This window comes from Rhodofomes roseus (genome assembly GCF_022264815.1).
Source record: "Rhodofomes roseus strain CIRM-BRFM 1785 chromosome Unknown C8Q71scaffold_38, whole genome shotgun sequence".
NCBI lineage: Eukaryota > Fungi > Basidiomycota > Agaricomycetes > Polyporales > Fomitopsidaceae > Rhodofomes > Rhodofomes roseus.
The window spans coordinates 142,082-156,343 of NW_025952994.1; the positions used below are offsets into that span (position 1 = coordinate 142,082).

At 56.0% G+C, this 14,262-nt stretch overlaps 6 protein-coding genes across 6 annotated transcripts; 3 read left to right on the forward strand and 3 right to left on the reverse strand.

Annotated features, from left to right (window-relative positions):
- Positions 1-1,264: 1,264 nt before the first annotated feature.
- On the forward strand, positions 1,265-3,170 carry C8Q71DRAFT_888529 (exo-beta-1,3-glucanase; the record flags this gene model as incomplete). Its single annotated transcript, XM_047928615.1, has 7 exons — positions 1,265-1,447; positions 1,475-1,638; positions 1,703-1,870; positions 1,933-2,079; positions 2,135-2,215; positions 2,275-2,343; positions 2,399-3,170. The coding sequence occupies 7 exons, from the start codon at positions 1,265-1,267 to the stop codon at positions 2,898-2,900; spliced, it is 1,314 nt and encodes a 437-aa protein (XP_047772940.1). The 3' UTR covers positions 2,901-3,170.
- A 201-nt stretch (positions 3,171-3,371) lies between these two features.
- Positions 3,372-4,412, forward strand: C8Q71DRAFT_863231 (uncharacterized protein; the record flags this gene model as incomplete). Its single annotated transcript, XM_047928138.1, has 1 exon — positions 3,372-4,412. The coding sequence occupies one exon, from the start codon at positions 3,372-3,374 to the stop codon at positions 4,410-4,412; it is 1,041 nt and encodes a 346-aa protein (XP_047772941.1).
- A 121-nt stretch (positions 4,413-4,533) lies between these two features.
- Positions 4,534-4,831, reverse strand: C8Q71DRAFT_863232 (uncharacterized protein; the record flags this gene model as incomplete). Its single annotated transcript, XM_047928139.1, has 2 exons — positions 4,534-4,691; positions 4,750-4,831. 2 exons carry the CDS (start codon positions 4,829-4,831, stop codon positions 4,534-4,536), a joined length of 240 nt encoding a protein of 79 aa, XP_047772942.1.
- A 424-nt stretch (positions 4,832-5,255) lies between these two features.
- On the reverse strand, positions 5,256-7,835 carry C8Q71DRAFT_790392 (GMC oxidoreductase-domain-containing protein). The gene is made up of 8 exons (XM_047925304.1): positions 7,479-7,835; positions 7,321-7,414; positions 6,954-7,252; positions 6,846-6,897; positions 6,433-6,789; positions 6,305-6,383; positions 5,986-6,249; positions 5,256-5,934 (listed from the first exon to the last, which is right to left on the reverse strand). Exons 1-8 carry the CDS (start codon positions 7,555-7,557, stop codon positions 5,398-5,400), a joined length of 1,761 nt encoding a protein of 586 aa, XP_047772943.1. The 5' UTR covers positions 7,558-7,835; the 3' UTR covers positions 5,256-5,397.
- Positions 7,836-7,858: 23 nt separating this feature from the next.
- Positions 7,859-12,164, forward strand: C8Q71DRAFT_406004 (PXA domain-containing protein). Its single transcript, XM_047918356.1, has 9 exons — positions 7,859-8,811; positions 8,859-8,881; positions 8,939-9,165; positions 9,217-9,347; positions 9,401-11,011; positions 11,065-11,579; positions 11,628-11,809; positions 11,859-11,974; positions 12,026-12,164. Exons 1-9 carry the CDS (start codon positions 7,924-7,926, stop codon positions 12,059-12,061), a joined length of 3,729 nt encoding a protein of 1,242 aa, XP_047772944.1. The 5' UTR covers positions 7,859-7,923; the 3' UTR covers positions 12,062-12,164.
- A 245-nt stretch (positions 12,165-12,409) lies between these two features.
- On the reverse strand, positions 12,410-14,044 carry C8Q71DRAFT_799724 (Gcd10p-domain-containing protein; the record flags this gene model as incomplete). Its single annotated transcript, XM_047925910.1, has 9 exons — positions 12,410-12,586; positions 12,637-12,739; positions 12,800-12,929; positions 12,981-13,117; positions 13,171-13,383; positions 13,434-13,525; positions 13,581-13,684; positions 13,736-13,863; positions 13,917-14,044. The coding sequence occupies 9 exons, from the start codon at positions 14,042-14,044 to the stop codon at positions 12,410-12,412; spliced, it is 1,212 nt and encodes a 403-aa protein (XP_047772945.1).
- Positions 14,045-14,262: the final 218 nt, after the last annotated feature.

Genomic DNA, 14,262 nt, shown 5'->3' on the forward strand with positions numbered 1-14,262 from the left:
GTCGGCGATCCTCTCCGGGATGTTCGGAACGGATCCTGTGGACGTGGGACTCCGGACTTGACGACCTTCTGCAACACTAGGGGTGTTTCTGCGTTTGTCATGTGCTTCCAAGTCCTGGACAACTGCCTCCCTATCTCCTACTTTCCCGCGTGCATCCAGACGTACAACCTCGGACTAGGAGCCTCCGCCGGGACGCGGATGCATACGTCCGACTTCCCATCTTTGTCGTGACCCGAAGAATGTAGGACTGTGTCCCAGGTCTGTCCCGATTAGAGGCAGGATGTCCGAAGAGTTCTATCATAGAGACGCGTATGCGCGTCGTTCGCCCTAGTCTGGCAAATGCTGACCGACCATAGCCTCCTGACGGTGAGCGTCGATTGCCTCCAGGAGTATCAGCATGCTAATCGTGTACTTATCGGCGACTGGGCCCTTTGGCAACTAGATTAAGTCAGAGAAAAACTGATGGGTCTAGACCGAACGCCCCTTTCGTGGACGGAGTGCTACACGAGTTCGCCTAAAGATCGTCGTCGTAAGAAATGATATCATATTGCTTTTCTCACCAGCCAATACGAGGCCAGGATACCGTTCACCATGCTCAAGGCAATTCATTGGCAATTCCATGAGGCCGGCGGTTCGCTCTCCAATCCACTAATCCCCGTAAAGAATCAAAACCACGATGTTTCTCAGATGCTCCGGCGATTGCTCGGGATGAACAGCAGTCAACAAGGACGCGTCAAGGTCCTCCTCGGATACTGTTACGTTGGACGGCTACCGCTCGCTTGCGGTCACCTGCGACGCCGTATATGTCTAGAGTGTTACTGGCGCAAGGCTGCTATTCGGCCGGCGGTCCTTCCTGGGCCTTTGCATGAGAGAACACGGCAGGGAAGAGCAGAAATACATCCCGGAGATGGGTCGACCAGGCACGGCGAGACGCACTTCGGCGGGACTACCATTCACGAGGCCTGCGGGTCGCGTATTGCACTGTCCTCCGTCATCCTGAGTGGGGCGCCACAGGACGGTTGATTCTCCGTGCAAGCGTGTCTGGTAGCCGAGACTCGACGTTTGGGGTGCTCGTCGCCCGTTGGCCGCCAGCTCGATCGCACACACCACACGTGAGGAATAGAACCGTCAACACCAGCCGCCGATCGCGGCTGGCAGCGACCTCAAACAGACGACGTACCGTCTGGAGACTTGGTGTCGGCACGTATAAATATCGTCCAGCGCACCACTCGCCTCCCCCTATCCTCCCTCGACCCGATTCACCATGTCTTCCACCTGGCGTCGCGCCGCGGTTTTCTCGCTGTTCTCCCTTCTCGCGCACCGCGTCGTGAGTGACACCGCCATCAGCCCGTCCTTCTCCTATGGCACGGAGACGGTCCGCGGCGTCAATTTGGGAGGATGGCTCGTCCTCGAGGTGAGGGGCTCGCTTGACCGCTGTCGGCCGCACGTACGTCGCGCTCACGTCGGCTGCTAGCCATGGATCACGCCCAGTCTCTTCGACAACACCGGCAACGATAACATCGTTGACGAGTGGACCTTCGCTGAGCTCCAAGACACTGCGACAGCAACCTCTGCCCTCCAGAACCACTGGAACAGCTGGATAACAGAACAAGACTTCGCAGACATTGCGGCAGCCGGGTGCGTCACGTGGCCGTGTCATTGGCTGCAAGCGAGGCTGACCTTCTATCACCTCTTTCCCCAGTTTGAACCATGTTCGCCTTCCTATCGGATATTGGGCATTCGACGTCGGCCCGGGAGAGCCTTACATCCAGGGCCAGGTTCCCTACCTCCAGAATGCTGTTGGTTGGGCTGGGAACTATGGTCTCAAAGTTATCGTCGACCTGCACGGTGTTCCAGGAAGCCAGAATGGGTAAGTAGTCTCAGATGGGCGTGTAGCTTTATCACAATACGCGTGCTAACCTCATTTCGCAGCTTCGACAACTCGGGACAGAGAATGAATTACCCGGAGTGGCAGTCGAACTCTACGAACGTGCAGCGGACCGACGCCATTGTCAAAACGATCGCGTCAATGTTCGCCAACAACCCCCAGGTCGTGTCTATCATCGAGCCGATCAACGAGTAAGCCTCGAGGTATGACGCACTGTCGGTACTTCTACTTATCCACACTCGCTAGGCCAGCGGGGTATGATAATAACGGTAATCAGATGCTGGATGTGGTCCAGCAGTACTACTACGATTCGTACGGAAACATCAGGTATGCGCCACCCTGTGATCCGCATGGCTGCAACGCCCTAACTGTCGACTCACGGAAAGATATTCTTTCGGCACCTCGGAGGAGAGCAACACGGTCGTACTACTGCATGACGCGTTCCAATCTCTCAGGTACGCGCTCACATCGATAGACCTGGTAGTTCGGTCGGCTAACTGCTCTTCACAGCTACTGGTCGGGCTTTGAGACTCCCTCCAACTGGCAAGGTGTCGCAATGGACACGCACATCTACCAGATGTTCTCGGACTCGGAAGTAGCCTATTCCGACTCGCAGCATATCTCCGCCGCCTGTAACTACGCCTCGACCCTCTCAGGCTTCGACCTCTGGTTGATTGTCGGTGAATGGTCGCCCGCCGCCACCGACTGCGCGACCTACCTCAACGGCCGTGGTATCGGTGCGCGGTACGACGGCTCCTACGCCGGCTCGTCGTACGTCGGCAGCTGCGACGGCTTGACCGGCTCGGCTTCGACGTTCAGTAGTTCGTACCAGACGTTCCTCCGCCAGTTCTGGGAGGCGCAGACGATCACGTTTGAAAACAACGCGCAAGGTTGGATCCAGTGGACATGGAAGACGGAGAGCGCGGATGAGTGGTCCTACCAGGCCGGATTGGCCAACGGCTGGATCCCGCAGAACCCGACGGACCTGCTCTACCCCAACATCTGTGGCTAGGTTACTGCTGACCCGCTGATGTCTGCCTCGACGAAGCGACATTATCTGTTCTTTGCTTGTGTTACGTCATCTGTGCAATTAAACCGGACCTCCATTACTCACTTCACCTAGTCAATACGATCCGAGTAGTCTAACTACCATTGTATTAGTTCTACGACACAATCACGGTTTTACGACTTTCACGACGATACTCTCTGTATTATTGCACTACTGCGGTATACAAGGATTCGCGTATTCCTCAGCTGGCAAACCTGAGTTTGGACGCGCTTGGTGCCGAGACCGTGTTGCCTTGGGTCACGTGGGCGTGCCCATATCGCGGTGCGCGGGACGTCGAGCGTGTTTCGAACCGCGACAGCCTATCGAGGCAAGCTGGCCTTGCTGCTCCTCCGCCGACGACCTCAAGCACCCGCTATCGACGCCCGTGTTCTATCTTCCGCGTCTCTCACCCGGCAGGCTTGTGCTTCACGAGCCATGAGGCCAACCATTCTCGTCGTGCTCGCCTGCTGTACCCATGTACTCGGGACCTATGCCCTACCGCTGCGGAACCACGGACGCCTCGCGCGCGCGTACACTGTAGAAGATCGACGGGACTTCTCTGGGCTGCTGGGAGGGCTAGGCGGAGGAGATGCGGATGCCCCTACGGACGAGAAGACGGCCCAAGGCACCTCGGACGCTCGGCCCTTTGCGACGACCGCTCACGGCGACAGTACCTCGGTCGCCTCACTTGAACTTCTTCCTGGGCTGTTCTCCACTGGCTCTGAGACATCCAAGGCGAAGGACACGACATCAACTACGTCTAGCTCTGCGACTGCCACCCCCGAGTCCCGTCTCGCGTCGACCACTCAGGCTCAGCCCGCTGCTTCACTCACAGGCTCTACGGTGACTGCAACTTCTCAGGCCCAAAGTACAAAGCAAGACCACCCAGTGGGTAACAACGCCATCTCGTCGGACTCCTCATGGAAGATCATCGGCGTCGCCGTCATCTCTTTCACCGCCGTCGTCGTCATCCTCGTCGCTGCGGTCTTCTTCGATACCTGGTGGCACTTCCTACGCGATCTCTTCTGGAAGCGGCGCAAGTCGGACGGCCTCGAGGAGCTGGTGCCCGACTGGCAGAAGGCTAGCTGGGAGGTGCGCATCGGCGACGACCGCCATCGGTACCCATCGTTTGGCTCGCTTCCGAACTCGCCTATCCTCCGCGGAGACCCTCTACAACGCCAGCGGTCGCTCAGAGTGCAAGAATGGCAGAAGGATGACATGGGCTCGAGTACGACGTCTCTCGGTGCGGGACTCACTCCGGCGGAGAGACTCGCGCAGTACCCCACCATTCCTCCGAGTACCTATGTCAGTCCTGACCCAAGACCAAGCCCCGGTAGCGCGGATCCTTTCATGGACAAGAACACCTCGCCGACTCCTACGCTCGTGCACAACGGACCTGACGATAGCAAGAGTCCCTTCCACGACACACACACGTCCCCTCAGACGGAAATCTACGGCGGCATCAACGAGAAGTAGACCAAACGGACCTGCAACTAATACACCCCCCACGACTGTATCCCTAGCCATCCTAACACACCCTCGTTGTATCATGTTCTCTTCCTTTGTTGTCCTTCATACTGGGAATGCGATGCAAATGTCATGGTGGCGGCACGTCCTTCGCTGCGCCTTCTGAGAGAGGCTTCTTGTCCGCTGGAGGTGGTAGCACCCGCTCCAGCTGGTCGGAGAGGTAGATGCCTGCAAGCGCGATGCCCGTGACGGCTAGCGAGATCTGTATGCGCGTCCTCGCCGGCAGAGCTGTGGTTACATGGTCATGTATCTCTCAGTGAGTTGGGGACTGGATGACGCGACTGACCTACCCAAGACTCGCCCAGGGTGCGTTGTCCTACAGGCTTGCTCCGCACAGACGAGTATTGCTTGTTCTGTTGTTCGGACATGACTCGCAGTTGTGTTGTCCTGGGATCACACGCGACGCATGGGGGTTATACAGTGGAGGTCGACCGCTGCAGGCACGTACTGCATCGCTCCGCTACTTCACCGCGGGCAAACCAGGTTTTTCGGGCTCCGAAAATGCTAATAACATCGGTCCTCCATGGGAACCTTTTCGGAGAGCTTGACTGACTCCGAAAATGCTCCTACATTTCTCATGTTCGTAGCATGTTCGCCGAAAACACGCATGTTCGGCCTCCGAACATGCTGAAATCGGCTGAAACACATCATGTTCGCAGCATGTTCTGACAATATTCGGAGTCCGTAAAGGTTCCCAGGCGGGACCGATGTTCGTAGGGGTTTTCGGAGTTCGAACAACCTGGTTTGCCCGCGGTGCTTACGACTGCGTGCTGGGTTACGTAACGTGCTCTCTCATTGGTCCACCTGAGTAGGTTGAACCTCGACAACGAAGCATTGATCATTGCATACAGTACAAGCGACTTTGCGCATCTCCGTCGCTGGTCCAACCTAAGCAGAATTGACAGAGATGATGTTTACGACCGTGAATCAAACCCTATAGACCCGTTGGCTCTGCGCTCATGCGCATCATATCAGCACACTTCTCCGCCAGGGCATACACGAGTGCCTGCGGGTGCGCCGCAGGCACATTCGGAATTACACTCGCATCCGCTACGCGCAACTTCCGTACCCCATGCACGCGCAGCTCGTCGTCCACGACGCCCGGCCGTACATCGTCCTCCGGCGCCATCCGACAGGTGCTCGTGTAGTGGTACATCGTGTCGACGTACTTGTCGATGTACTCGTCGATGGCCGCGTCGCTCGACACGTCTGGCACGCGCACCGGGTCGATTTCGTAGCCTTCCTCGCGTAGCTGTCGGGCGATCGCGTTGGTGACGCGCAAGGCGGCACGGAGAGCAGCGCGGTCTTCGGGCGCAGTGAGGTACTGCATGTCGCAGAGAGGCTCAACGCGCGGATCTGTAGAGCCCAGGCGGACGTTGCCGAATGATTTGGAGAGCATGAGGCCTGCGTTGATGCTCAGGACACCTTTCGTGGTATCCACGCCTGGGATGCTCGGGTCACCGATCGGGGCCTGGGGCCTGGTGAGCGAACAGCCGGTGGTATATCTAACTGGAACACTTACCACAAGAACGCAGAAGTCCGGCAGGTTGGCGGGATTGTAAGGGTTCAGCTGTTCCTCTGATAACATGGCGGGTTTTCCGTCGGAGTTGATCACACTCGACAGGCCGAAGATCTCTACTTCGGCGAGAGTGCAGAGGAACCATCCCGCGCCGTGACGGAGGTAGTTATAAGTCTCTCGCAGGAATGTGGTTGGCTGCTTGACCATTGCGTAGAGCGAGTCCGACAAGGGGCAGTTGTAGGTCGTCTGGATAATGACATGGTCTTGCTGTGGAACATCAATATGGCGACGGCCCCTAAAGCATACCAAGGAACACACTCACCAAATGTTGGCCGACTCCGGGGGTACCCCTGACGACCCGGATTCCCTTCTCACGTAGATGAGAAATAGGGCCTATTCCACTAGGCAACGTTAACGCTCTCTGCGACGGATTATGACAAACGATGGTACCTCAAAAGTAATAGCTGAGGAGTGCGCAAGGCTCCACAAGAGAGAACGATCTCACGACGAGCAGTGATTATTCGCTTCAGGCTGCGGTCGAGGCTCTCAAGCTCTACCCCTTCGGCGCTGTTAGTACCGTCACTTCCCTCTGAGAATTCAACCCTTGTAGCCACCACATTTATGCATACGTGCAGATTCGGTCGACCTCTGACGACCTCTGCGGGTAGGTATGCACGAAAAGCAGAATGGCGTCGTCCTGTCGAGTCGACTGTGTACTGCATCTTGTTGAAGCCTATGCTCGGCTCGAAGGGCGAATGCATGTCGATGATGTCGCGGAAGCCAATCTTCCTGACTGCATCTGCCGCTCTAGTGCAGTCACCGATGAAGGCCTAGACAAAGGGCAGTCATATGCGATCGCCTACCTCCGCGAACATTCATAGTGGTAACCTTCGAAAGAGCGTACTTCCAGAGGACCTGCCGTGGAATTAGTATGAACGTCTCTGGCGCGAGACAGAGTGGAATGATTCTACCATTTAGACCATGGTACTCCTGAGGCACCGGCCCCGTCCACCGCTCGGACTTGAGGAAGTACGGCTTGAACTCGTCGTAAGACCATCCGACCCGGCCTTGGTCGCTCCATGCATTGTACTGAGCGGGAACACCACAGGTGTACTGGCCGCCATTGATACGCGATGTCCCACCCAGGCCAACTCCACAGACGAGGGGAAACGTCCGCCCAAGCCGCGCGTGAGGCGTACTTGGGATGACTGTACTGCGCCGTCCTGTTGACATGTGGTGTATAGACAGAAGAGGAGTCGTATCGAGGAAGCTTGGAGTGTAGGTCGTGGGTTCGTTGCATGAGGCTGTAGCTCGAACCATGTTAGAGTAAGTACTCACTTGTTAGAAGCGTCGCCTCTCTCCACTAACAAGACTGTGCATGTCGGCTGATCCTCACTTAACCTGCGGGCAAGAACACACCCAGCTGTGCCTCCTGTGACGCAATGTGTATCCGTTAGCAGACTCATCACAGAGCTCGGCCAAAGCCAACTACGCACCTCCTACGACGATGTAGTCATACTGCGACCTCAGCGTTGCTAGCGGCCGGGCAGGATAGCTGTCCGTGAATGGCCACATCCTGGGAAGTCAGTTGGGGTTGGCAGTCGCAACTGGGAAGACGCCATAGACTGCTAAAAGGGTGCTTATAGCGTCCCGCGTGTGTTTCCGCAGGTGATACGGTGCAACGGGAATGTTACCAGGCCGTAGTATTTCTGATAGTTGGCCTGGAGATCTAAGTCGACTCATCCGTGAACGGCACAAGGGGTGGCACATATGTTGCAAAAGAAAGCAACATATTTGAAGGTGGTCGTCACGGACAAGAGCTGCACAGTGCGACTGGATCAGTGGGAAGTGGCGCGCTGCAAGTTCAACGCTCGTTCTCCGACACCCACCATGCAGCCGCGAGCTCGCCTCCATTGACGACGCTCCCCACTCCCGGGAACGATGCTACTGACTGGGAGGCAGGCCGCCGTTCTCGCTGTCTTTGCCGGCATAGTGTTGCCCACCGCCGCGCGCATCGCGTCTTCACCGCTCGCGCTTGTCCTATGCCTCCCGTTCCTCCTGGTGCTCACGGTCCTTGGATTTCTGGTGCTCAATGTCGCTCTCGGCTACCTGTTGGACAGCTCGAGGCCACCAGTGCCTAACGCCTTGCCCCATGCTGCCCGACCACTCGCCTTCTCCACTCCGGCGGCGTGGCAGGCTGTCCTAACGCGTTCCCAATGGTCGCACAAGGCCCCGCAATCACTACCGCCTCTGTGCCCCGACTCCCCGGTGATTTCTGCCGCACTCAATGACATCCTAATCATGATTGTGAGAGACTTCGTGCTCGTTTGGTACCGCAACATTTCAGCTTCGCCATCCTTCCCGACGGCGGTGTCCTCGATCTTGCACAGCTCCATCGAACAGTTGCTAGCTCGCGTCGAGACTCTGGACCTCTCTGCCCTCATTGTGAAGCGGATCGTGCCCAAGGTCACCGCACATATCGAGCAATTTCGGCAGTCCGAAGTCGCACTGCGGGGTGCCGAGCTGGAACGCAGGTTGACGCAGTCGGAGGAGCTTGACTTGTTGTTGGCCAGTCGATATGCTGGAAGGGGTGGAGGAAAGCTACATCGCGCTGTAGATAACCTCTCCTCGACGTTCACCAGGCAAACGGAGGAGAACCACTTACGAGAGCTCATTGACAAGGCGCTCCCTACCATCTTGCCCGAGAAAGAGGCGAAGAGCCAGGCTGTGAGGCATGTGGTCAGGGAGATCGTGGCTTGCGCTGTACTCTACCCCATCATGGACATGGTCGCTGATCCCGACTTTTGGAATCGTTCAATCGACTCTGTGGTGAGCATGGTCGTGTATGCATACTCTACGTCTCCTCACTATCGTAGGCGGGAGCAGCTATACGTCAACAGTATGTCGCAGTGATCAAGTGAATAGAACCGTTGTTCATAATTCCCTCGCGCTACAGGAGGCTCGTGTCGAAAGTACGCAACATTCTGGAGGCTCAACTACCTCGTCCAAATGCCCGTGTGCCCGAGTTGAAAGTCCCTACGACGGAAACCATCACCATACGTACGGATCCACGACAATTTGAGTCGTTCTTGCGTAGCATCAATCGCTGCTCGTCCCTCCTCGACGCCAGGAGACTAAAGAACGACGTAATGAGCGAGATCAGGCGCAACCGGACACTGCTCGGTATGTTCTCGAGCACTGAGTAGTTGATTTGATACTTCAACCTCTGCACAGCAAACCATGAGAAGGACGACTGGATCAATGGTGAGAAGACAGAAGATATAGTCGCTTTTCTGGACAGACTGTATACCGCCAAGCGCACCGCGGAGAAGCGAATCGCTGTCTTGGGTGGAGAGTCTGAGCCGGTGCATAAGTCGTTGTATCACATTCTACTGTATCGACTGAACGAGCTTCCTAGCGTTCAGCAACTGTGACAGAACCGCACCCGGTGTCAAGTCTCAGTCTACGCGACGTCTTAACCAACCCAAGCTCCCTGTCGTACTTCATGGAGTTCATGGACCGCCGCCATCGTTCTCTGCTAGTCCAGTTCTGGCTGACAGTCGAGAGTTTCAAGAACCCCCTCGAGTCAGTAGACTCGGACAGCGACGATGACGACGACGAAGCAGTCCTGGACCCTGCACGCTCCGCCACACTGAAGGAAGATATCTCCATGATGAACGAGCTCTACTTCTCCAGCACATCGCCTGACCCCGTCCTCAGAGCCATCTCGCAGAAGCACGTAGAGGCCATCCATTCGTTCGGACTATCCGAGGACCCGCCTACACCAGCGGAGGAAAGCAGGGTCCGCAAGAGCGTCATGCTCGCGCAGAGGCAGGTCGAACGCGAGATGGAGCAGGACTTCGAGGACTTTCAGCGCTCAGAACTGTGGTTCCGCGTCGTGGGAGATATGGAGTTGCAAGGCCGCAGAGACGCAGCTGTGTCTTCGCACAACACGAATACTGAGTCATCTCTCATGTCCCGGACACCGTCTGGGGTCTCGCGGGGTTCCTCTACGTCGTCCGAGCGTGGCCCGAGGACACCGGTGCAGCGGTCCTACTCGTCTCCGGTGCTGAAGCTCCCCTTGGGTCAGAGGTCGATGGGCGTTGCTATATCGTCGCCTGCTACGCCGCTCGGCGCGCCTCCCCCAAACGCTCCACCACGGCCTGTTGCGTCGGCGTCGAACTTGGAATTGCTCATGTCGCCCGCCCCGGATTCACCCTCTACCTCTATGAACCGAGCGCCGCTCTTCGACGACCCTGCCGATCCAGAGATGCAACAGATCACTGAGCAGTCAAGACGTATGGAGGCCATCCAGGCTGCGCTGACTGACATCATTGCGCTCGACAAGCGGGATCATCCTCTGGAGTCGAAGAACCCGGATGGCCTGCCGAGCACACTGAGCGACAGCAGCATCCCCGAGAAGAAGCGTGTGCTCTTTGACGATGAGGTGTATGAGGAGGAGCGGGCGGAAGACGATGCTGACGAGGGGCACGGTTCCTTCCAGCTCGCTGGCCCCGGCGATTTGCAGCTCTCGCACGAGATCGCGAGGCTTGCGAGCAAGATCGAGACGCTGCAGTCGCAGGATGCCATGTTGGACACTCTGATCAAGAAGGCTGACCTGACCGGCGACGCTCAGGAGCTCAGGTTGTTGCGCAAGTCAAAGTCTTCTCTGACGAGGGAACTGCGGGAACTGGGCTTCCAGAAGACTCAGTACGAGCAGCAGGAATCGGCCAATCGTCTCCTTTCAGATCGTACGAAGGTCGCCATCGTGAACTCCACAGTGGGCGAGGAGGACGGCAAGTCAGTAGTGCGCTATCTCATTGAAGTGCAGCAGCTCGCTCCGGACGGGAATCATACGTCTGGCTGGGTCGTCGCGCGGCGTTACAACGAGTTCTTCAACATGCACAACAAGCTCAGGGAGCGGTATGCCCTTGTGCGAAATCTGGACTTCCCGGGAAAGCGACTTGTGACGTCCCTGACATCGAGCTTCGTCGATTATCGGCGGGTTGCTCTCGAGAAGTACTTGCAGGTGCGTGATGCGGTACGTGCTACCTTGCTAATGGTGCTGAAGCGGGCATGCAGAGCTTGATAACCATCCCTGCTGTATGCGAGAGCGACGAACTCCGGAACTTCTTGTCCCGCGACTCTCCCTTTATCGCAACGGCCCCGACCGAATCTACTACCAAGGCAGCGGCAGCGGCTCCTTCCACTGGCAAGGGCCTCGTCCAATCCGTCTACAAGTCCGTCACCGACAGCATCGACGACATGTTCTTCGGCCCCTCGATGCTCGACGTCATCATTCAGCGACTTACCACCCAAGCTGCTGAGTTTGCCGGTATCGTAGGCAGCGGCGTCCATGACGAAGACCTCGTTGCACAGGCATTGAAGGCATCAGGCAAGACAGGCTCGGATGATGCTTTGTTGCAGCTCTCAGGTGATCTGAAGCCGATGCAAGGCGAGACGAGTAACTCAACATTCTCGTCTCCTATATGCGACTTGATCCTCGCCGTCTTTGAACTGGACAAGAAGAACAATTGGTTGCGGAGGCAGGCCATCGTAATTATTCTGCAGCAAGTCTTTGGCGATACCATTGAACGGTAGGTGTGGCCATTCCTGGAGCTCGGCAAAGACTGAGCGATGAGCAGCAAAATCCGGGAAACGCTCAAGTCGTATCTGGACGAGCCACATGTGGTCGACTATATTGGCAAATTCAAAGACGGACTCTGGCCCAGCGGACAACTGAAACCACCTTCTGCACCACGCACGGCGGAGGACAAGGTCCGCACGAGAGATGAGGCCAATCGCAAGCTCTCTGCTTTGATGCCAGGTGAGCTCGTTGCTGACGTGTTGGACGCGGTTATTGACGTATCCCCCAGACCTGGTAGCCAACATGATCGGCCGGTCCAACGCGCGTCGCGGAGCCCGACGGATATTCGCCGTGCTCCAGAACCGACGCCTCAATCAACACCTGCTGTACACCATCGTTGATGAGGTACGTATGTAGCGCGGACTCCACGGCATAGGTGCTCATAATCGACTGCAGGTGTTTGCTGCGATGTTCACAGACGCACCGTCATAATTCCATGACACCTCGTGGGCTTTCAGGTGGCTATAACGAACTTTCATGATGATACCACGGGGACCATATATTATAAATACCATTTAAAGACCTACACCCCGCTCATGTCCGTGCACTGTCATGCGTGACGGCAATATCAGGCTGTACCATCATCGAGCTCGTCGGCGCAGCAGCTTCAGAATCTACTTTGGCTGATACTTCGCTCATGACGGAGTCTTGTCTCGAACTACTCGCGGCGCCGGCGTCTAACTTCGCCTTCTTCGCCTTTTGGCGATGCGACACGACGGATTGCGCCTTGGGGTCATCGTATCTAGGCCACGACGTGAGTTCAGCAGTGCCAAGACGAAGTCATGACGGATCGTACACTTTGATCGTGTGCATAATGAACCCGCCAGAGCCGGACATGTTCATGAACGGATGCGTCCTTCCGGGGAGCACTTGGTACCTCCGTAGCCACATCTCCGTGACGGCCGCTCCAAGGTACTGAGGGAGATTCCGTAGTTGATTTTGCAGGTCGGTGACGATCTGCATGTCGGCAGTTAGTCTTGGCGTCATTGAGAATACATGGGCCCTACCTGTATGTATGGACTGTGGACGACAATATTGGCAGACCCTGCAAGATAGGGAGATAAGTTCTGTAATATCGAGAATGGGTCGTATTCGCTGGCCACGACAAGCCTAGATAACATAGTCGCCAATTCAGGAAGGAGCGTGTCTCTCAGACACGAAGCTACATACCCGTCGAATTCACCAGCAAAAAGTTCTTCTCTCGTTTGGTTGAGCGTCTCGCTGACAGCCTTACGTTTATTCAACCTTGATTTTTGGGCATCCGACTTGATCTTGCCTGCAGGCTCAGATGGTGGCGTGACTTGGCGACGTGAACACCTGCTACAGCGGGACAGTGAAGTACGACACTCACTAGGTATGTAGTCTTCATCGGCAGTTGCCCAATTTAGGGACGAGAGCACTTGGGTTACTTCCTTGGTGAAGTTCATGTGCACCAAGGCAGGGTATGCCGGTGGTGAATCAACGTCACATACTGTGATCAGTCTGCCCCTACCTGTGAGGGAGTCTCACGTATTTGATCATTTGTATGGATACGAGCACACGTACCACCAAGTCGTTCCAACATCCCTGCCACCACAATACCAGATGCGTCATCTACCGCCAGATATCTGCCCCCGGGCCGTATATTGGCTAGGTTGAGAATCTGGCCTAGCGCATCCGGCCGGATGTCTCGAAGTCTATTTTGATCCTTATTGAACCAGTAGTCACACACGTTGAACACTGTTGGGTCAACGACTGTAAATGACTTCGAGTATCTGGAGAATGTGGGTCAGGGGAGCTATGCAAGGGATGATTCAGGACGCACTTCGCCTCCTTGCGCTTCTTGTATTTCTCCTTGCTGTATTCCGTCTTCAAAGAGTAGTTGGCATGCTGCTCTATCTGCTTCTTGATAATCTCCTGCGGCGCGAATCAGCCGCTGCAATATTGCTTCCAGGTTGAATGCCAAACGCACCGATGCATGAAGACCAGATTTCTTCAGCATTTCGATTTCCTCCGAGGTCAACGGCTGGACGAATTGACCGTCGTTGATAAGCTCATTCGTCGCTTCAGTATCCTCTGCATATATAACGTCAGACCACTCAATAAGGACGTTGATGAGATTCATACCTACTTCTTGCAATGTGCGAGGGGACACGGCTTTGAGCTTCTTGTCGACGATCTCGTAGGTCAAACCAAATGGTTGGCCCACGAGTTCGTTGGCATAGAAAGACCCAAACTTCCCGAGGTTAGCAGTACTGGACCATAAGTGAGCGAACTAACTCCAATGCAAAACGAGAGAGGATCGCACGAGTCTTTCTCCAGTTTCCATGTTTTGATGTCACCGCTCGGCAATTTCAGCAGTAATGTGTTGCCCACTTGTATCGTTTCATGGCGTGTATTTTGTGGCGTTTTCGAAGGGCCCTCTTCCATATCCATGGCTGCAAGGGGTTGTCGACTGAGGGAAGGTGGACTCCGACTCAGAGGTCGCTCGAGCTTGACTGGAATCGGTCGAGCGATCTTGTCTGCATGAGGCACGTGACTCCTCCTCCGCGACTGTCCTCGACCACGAAGTGGAGATGTTCACCGACTACTTACCACCCATTCCTTCTTCAAGCTACACGACTAGAGCCCTGCGCATTCTTCTGTTAGCGGTT